We start from the raw sequence: 6752 nt of genomic DNA on the forward strand, positions 1-6752 counted from the left end.
ATGTTTTTGCAACCCCTATAGCGCTTATCAGTCAAGTCACACTTACATCGAAACCACGAGTATCGCTCAGTTTCATGCGTGCGTAAACACTGTGTTGCATTGTGGATATTGTAGGCACTGTCTACCTAAGGCCACTCCTCCTCCGGGATTCCGGTAATAATTTAAACTTCCAGTCCCAAAATGCTTAGTGGCCAAAGGCAAATAGACTAAGAAGAAGCTGTGACGTGAGGAGGTCGGGGTTCTCGTTTTCACGCCCTAAAAAGCAGCGCTGATGATACTGGATTGACCTCTTTTCTAGCCAAAGAGCTGAAGGAAATCTACAAACATCTCGTGCTGACGGTTAGATCAAACTTTGATTTCTTTGTCTCGTATCTAATAGTTTTTCGTCTTGGTGTTAATATTAGGAGCACTCAGATGAACAGCCGAGGCGTTAGACTTTATGACTTTGTCGCTACTCAGTGAAGTCTACACCTGTTCAGGTGCGAAAATGGCAGTGACGCGTGTCTTGATGTTGTAGATGTGTTTAGAGAAGCTGGAGCTGAGGGACTTTGTGTTAAAGTGTTTCTGATCGGATTGTGAATGAATCAAAGATTTGCTTGATAGTGTTTTCATCTGATCAGAGGGGAAAAAATAATGTTCGCGTGAATTTAATTGGAGCTGTTTGCTCAGCCTCGAATAATAATGGAAAGGAAATGCAATGCAGATCAAGTAAAGCAGTGTTTCTTCGGAAAATACACGGTCTGTAGTACAATAGGACTGGACTTTGATCATAGGAAGAAGCTCTTTGTGAAGTGACTAGTGTGTCATAGGCTTGACAAGACCAACCTGTTTTTGTGCACTGGTGTAAGAAACCACATTATTAATGACTGACTCACTGTGACAACTATTGAATGGGTAGTGTCATTTTACGCAAACAAGTAACAAACTGAAGAGTTCAGACAGTTTGGAGCAGCTTTCTGTAACAGACTGAAGCTCCGCCGAAACCCTGGGGCCCATTCTGCCTGACGAAACACCTGTGAGACAGAACAAAGCTGTAGCTTTACTTTTATTGTGAAGGTTGTTGCCACCTGTCACAACACTTTCAAATTCATCTATATTTACAGATATTTGTAGGGCTGCCACTTGCTTTTATATTAAATCCAAACTAGAAGTAAAATAATGGTATCCCATTAATAAAGTCTTAATAGTGGGGTAATATTGTGGAAATAAAGAGACAGTAGCTACATAATACAATTTAATTAGCGTTTAATTACCAAGTTAGAGTTTGAGATCAAGCATGGTTTTCAGCAGAATTATATTAGACAGAAATGTGTATAATGGGATAATAACTAGATGTAATAATATGGAAACAAGTGCCAAGAACTTTTTAATTCCAAATATTTACACAGAAATTATAATTTTCTTGCACAGAGGTTATATTTTTTTAACAGTACCATACTCTTTTTAACTGTCTTTGCCTTACAGCAAACATTTGCTTTTGTTATTAAGCTGTTATTTACATTTCAGTCTAATATCATCCAGCTAAAAGCATCCTCTAATACCAAGGTATTTCTTAGTTATTATCTTCATAATTAAATTGTATAGCTTGATTATTATATCCTTAGTTCCAGATTATTTCTTGTTTTGTTTGAAAAAAAAAAAGCAAATATTCAAATGTTTATAAATATTTCGCTTTAGTAGTGACTTAATTGTCATCTGATTGCTGTTCATTTTCTGATGAGCAGCTGATTTGCACTGGGATTCCTATTATATTGTTTGAGGAGTAATGTAATTACGCCCCAAAATAATGAATCCATGTTTATGTTTACAGATGAAAATATGGCAGCTGGAAGAACCAGGTCCTTCCGTCGTGTTGGGAGTCTCATGCGGAGTAAATCCGAGGGCACCCTGATTGATCTGACTGACAGCGCCCCACCCAGCAATAACTTGAATGGTAAAAAGCTCAGTTTCAAGCTTAAGTGACCTGTGCTTTGAATTTGAACATGTGGTAATAATGTTAACCCCCATCTCAATTTTCACAGGTGGGCTCGTGTCAGGACAGACACAAAACTCTGACTGGACATTTTTGCAGTCAAACGTTTCACTTTCATCTCCGACTAAAAATCCTTTTTGGAACAAGATATCTGCGTCAAACCCTTTCTTAGAAGATATTGTACACATCGGCACAGACAAGCATAGTTTTGATTCATCAGATTTACATGAAGACCATAAAGGGCATCAGTACACAAGTAACGACGATGCCATCAGCACTTCTTCCGATGAAGGCAACGTGAGCAACTTTCTGGAGAGCAGACAGAACATCAGCAACAAGTCTGGGAGATGGAGGAGTACTTCACACATCATGGATGATATAGAAAGAAAGGTGCTGAGACAGGAGAACACCTTCGCACCTCCCGTGCCGGTGCTGAGTCCAGATTTTGAGTGGCTAAAGAATGACAGAGAGGCCTATAAAATGGCTTGGCTGAGCCATAGGCAGCTAACACGCTCATGCCTGGACCTGAATGTGATTAGCCAGAGCCCTGGATGGGCTCAGACCCAGGCCACTAACTTTCAAGTTATCTGCAAGATTGGCCACGCTGGTGGCTCAGTACAGTTACCGGAGTCAGGAATTACCATCCATATACCAGAAGGACATGTTCCTCCTGGAGAAGTCCAGGAAGTTACACTCAAAGCAGTGCTAAATCCTCCCCCTGGACTCAACAACAACTACATGACAACCATGAGTCCCCTCGTTGAGGTGGTTCTCAGCAACATCAACACAAAGGAAACTTTGTCCCTGGAGATGAAACTGTCAGGAGAGGTGAAGAGTGATGATTCAAGTCAGGTGATGACCACTTTATACGGGCTGGTGTCCAACAAAAGAACAGGCCCTTACAACAGATTGAATGACTGTTACGTTCACAAGAATACGATGCAGTTGAAGCTCCAGGATCTGAAGACACACTTTTTTGTGATTGCAGTTGCAGAGGCCTCTGCACTGCAGTCCCCTGCTACATCAGTCTGGGATTACCTTGACCGCAAAATCACTGTCGCAGTTTATGGTCCCAGATACATCCACCCATCATTTAAGATCGTGATAGTTGTCTGTTGCCATGAGGACGTTCCACCAAAGCTCCCGTTTTCTGATATCTGCAGAGGCAACAAATACCTGCCTCCTGTTGTGCTGCAACTTTGGGGAAAACATCGCTTTAAACCAGACAAGCTCAGCAACCTTCATGTTGAAGTCGGCATTACTGACTCGATGTTTAAAATCAAAGCTGAAGACAAACTGAAAGAAGTGAGAGAAAGTCAGCTGAAAATAGGGACAGTTTTGCATCTGCCCATTGCATTATCTAGTTCTGGTAATGCAGACATGACCCCTTTTAAACTAGATTTACAAGTGAAGGAATCAAACAGTTCAGCTATTGCAGATTTTCAGGTGCCTTCCCCTCCTGCTGCACCCATCAGATCAGAAAAGCGAGCGACCAGACAGATAGAAAGGCCGGTCAAAATGATAAAACCTATTCCCATCACTGAGGAATGTCATTCAAATTTACCAGAATTCACAGACAGGCCTGTGAACTTGCAGTGCTACGGTGTGGCCCTAAAGTCTGTCTTTCGTCAGCCACGTGTAGAATATCTCCTGGAGTACTTCAAGGGTGACACAGTGGCTCTCCTTTCCAGAAATCCAGTTAAGTCTGTGGGAAACTCAAAAGTCAAAGAGTGGTATATCGGATTCCTCCGAGGGAAGACTGGTTTGATTCACTGCAAAAACATCAAACTCATAACTAGGGACCAGGTGATGGACTTCTATGACATTGAAGTGACCACAGAAGTCCTTCTGGAGAACATGACGAAGCCCTTTAAGAAACTTACTTACATGTACTCTGCCATCCAGACACTGGTCACCGAGCACATTACCAGCTGGAGATGTTTTGCAGATGCTTTAGGGTATACCAAGCTGCCTCAGGACGCACTCATACGGAGGTATGCTGAAACTGAGCCCGATAAAGTGGCGTGCATTCTGGAGAAGCTGAAGGAAGACTGCCACACTGTGAGGGGCAGGAAGTTTCTGCATGAACTCATCGTTGTAAGTACAGGAAGTAAATAGTGGCCTTGTTTTTGGTCCATTTTCATTATGCTTGCCTAATACTCATGCTGCCTTATCTTAGATCAATGCTGAGTGTTTGTGTTTTTCCTCTGGTCTATAATACAGTTTATCAATATATGTTTTTTTTTTGTCTTTGTATGTTGACTAATCTTTGAGTTACTAGCTATAAAGACTTTTCTTCTCTTTAACGTCATGAACTAGCAGGCAAAAAAATACACCAGAAATTTGCATTTAAGTCCTATTTCCAGAAAAATGTGACCTAATTACAAAAAAAATCCACAAACCTCATTTGATGTTGGAACTATTTTCTGTCTAAAAACTACAGACTTCACACTGTGAAAAAGTAAGCATGGATCTACCCGACCTGGAACTACATCCCCCTCCGCTCACCTGAGCAACATTAGGTCGCTGCAGGCTTCCTTTACCTGACAGCTTTGGGATGAACTATTCCTTTAAAATCCCCTCTGCTTTGCCTCACACTGTACTCTCTAATTGCTTTCATTATAGCTAATTTGTATTTTTAATATGGTTGTCAAGGGCCTGCTGAGGATGGATTCAGTGAGTCTTGTTGCCCAGGTCATACAGAACACTGTCATTCTGTCCACCGCCGTGGAACTGGGAATTCGATGGCGGGAGCTCGCTGAGAAAATGGGAAAGTTCTCAAGCACACAAATAGCTACGCATGAAGCACCACATCGAGGGAAGAACGGTGAAGTCGGTCCCCAGGTCAGTTAAATGTTTTGTTTTAGGAAAGTTATTCGAAGTTTCACATCTGACAATTAAAAAAAGAATAACGATGTGTTCTGTTTCAGTCAATGTGGAAGCCTGCCTATGACTTTCTGTACTCCTGGAGTCTTCGCTATGGAGATAGCTACAAGGACCTAATCCAGGATCTGCACCTGGCCCTGGACAAAATGAAAAACCCTGCCACGAGACATTGGAGGCACCTGACCGGTGTGCTCGTCACAGTGAACTGCCTCGATGTCTTTCGAGCCTCTGCTTACCCAAAAGCCTAAACCTCCTCTTCCAGCAATCAAAACATCTTTTGTTACAAGGTGGTGAGGTTCGAATGGTCATGTTACATATCTTTTCTGGTTGTCTTGTGGCTTTGCTTACTTTGTCTCGATGTTCATTTTCTGCACAGAGCATTAGAACTCACACAGCTACATTATATATTAGAACAGCTAACACACTGTTGAGAAAAATATGAGAAAATTAAAGTGTGATGTCTGTTATAGTGAAATGCCACATGTCGTTAAAGTTAATTTTCCTTCTGTCAAATCTCCATGAGGTTAGCCAACTACCATCAGGTGTCCTGGGTATTAACAATGCTCCTGATGTGTAATTATTTGTCAGATAAAAGATAAAAGCTGCTCATGAGTCAGTTAAAACAACTAAATAAAAGCAGAATGAGTCCAGAGGCACTCTGTTGGTTAAAATTATTTACAAAAAATAATATTACAGTTACACAAATCCATCCTCTATCGTTGATATGCGAAAAGGGTTTTTTGTTTTTTCCTCCAACTATGTCATCTTTCTATAACTTTTCTATAAATGTTTCCAAAATTCTAACCAGCAGAGTGCCTCAGGACTCCTTCTGCTTTATTTGTTTGTCTTTTTATTCCATTGCCTTTCAGTCGAAAGGTAATTTTACACAAATTTGTATTATTAAAAATACATTCCCAATACATGTGCTGTTTCTACACCTTTCAAGACGCTTCCACCAACAGTTTTTGCATAGTTATTGTAACCAATAATTGGTGAGTTCTCTGAAACAGGATCCACAGCAAGGCTCCTCTAAGTGTTTGTATCAGTGGAGTTTAAAAAAAGTTTAAGGCTTTTCTATAATATAATGTAAAGTAGCTGCATGAAACCGATAAATGTGAACACTGTTGCAAAAAAAAGAAAAGAAAGAAATCTAGGGTTGCATTTCTGAGTCCGTGAATGAAGTGTTAGGTCTGCGTGCTGAAAATAAAAACGCATGACCAAAGTCAAAGTACCTTGATGGCAGTAAATAAACTGTTAAGGAGCTACTATAATGTAACTTAAACTGTTGTTTTCTTAAATATTAGTGCTATTTTTCTAATGTAATGTAATATTTTAGACATGCACAAAAACAGTACTTTTATAATGTATACATTGTAATTGCAGTGTGTTCATAATTCATAATGTAATGTTGGGTTTTTTTGTCAAATGGAGAGTGGTGCCATGTACAGTACACACTGCCTTCAGTCTTTGATACCACGTTGTATGTAAAAAGAAAAAAGAAAAAAAGAAAGAAGAATAAGATGTGAATAAATATAAAAATATATAAATCTATTGTGATCATCTTTTGTTTTAATATACAGGTACAGAACTCCGATGATTGCATCATAACAGTAAGGTCTTTGTGCATCCCAGTGATGAAAATAGACAGACAGATAAAGATAGATATTTTAACAATATTTGAATACTTCAAAGCTTATATGTGTCTCCTGTTTTTCCAGTTTTAATGAAGTCAAACGACACATCTTGTGTGTCAGTGTTTTCCATTGATCTTCTCTTGCTGTTTGCTTTTACCTGTTTGTTTAAGCTAGTTTCAGTCGAAAGCATTATGTGCCAGTTCTCAGTTAAACAGAGAGCAGAGAACGCTGAATTGACTTTCCTTTTGCTCACTGATTAC

The 6752-nt window shown here is 39.9% G+C and overlaps 1 protein-coding gene across 2 annotated transcripts; it reads left to right on the forward strand.

Moving 5' to 3' along the window:
- The first annotated feature begins 206 nt into the window (after nt 1-206).
- macc1 (MET transcriptional regulator MACC1) lies at nt 207-6023 on the forward strand. 2 transcript variants are annotated; one of them, XM_085473588.1, is made up of 5 exons: nt 207-339; nt 1811-1933; nt 2022-4069; nt 4628-4816; nt 4903-6023. In XM_085473588.1, exons 2-5 carry the CDS (start codon nt 1819-1821, stop codon nt 5104-5106), a joined length of 2556 nt encoding a protein of 851 aa, XP_085329714.1. In that variant the 5' UTR covers nt 207-339; nt 1811-1818; the 3' UTR covers nt 5107-6023. The 2 variants fall into 2 exon arrangements, with proteins under 2 accessions (XP_085329714.1, XP_085329713.1); XM_085473587.1 differs by lacking the exon at nt 207-339 and having other exon boundaries at nt 1801-1933.
- The last annotated feature ends 729 nt before the right edge of the window (nt 6024-6752 follow it).

The sequence above is a fragment of the Copadichromis virginalis genome, linkage group LG11, assembly GCF_057382275.1.
Source record: "Copadichromis virginalis isolate Kocher_CV1m ecotype Utaka linkage group LG11, C_Virginalis_male_GT1.1, whole genome shotgun sequence".
Lineage (NCBI taxonomy): Eukaryota > Metazoa > Chordata > Actinopteri > Cichliformes > Cichlidae > Copadichromis > Copadichromis virginalis.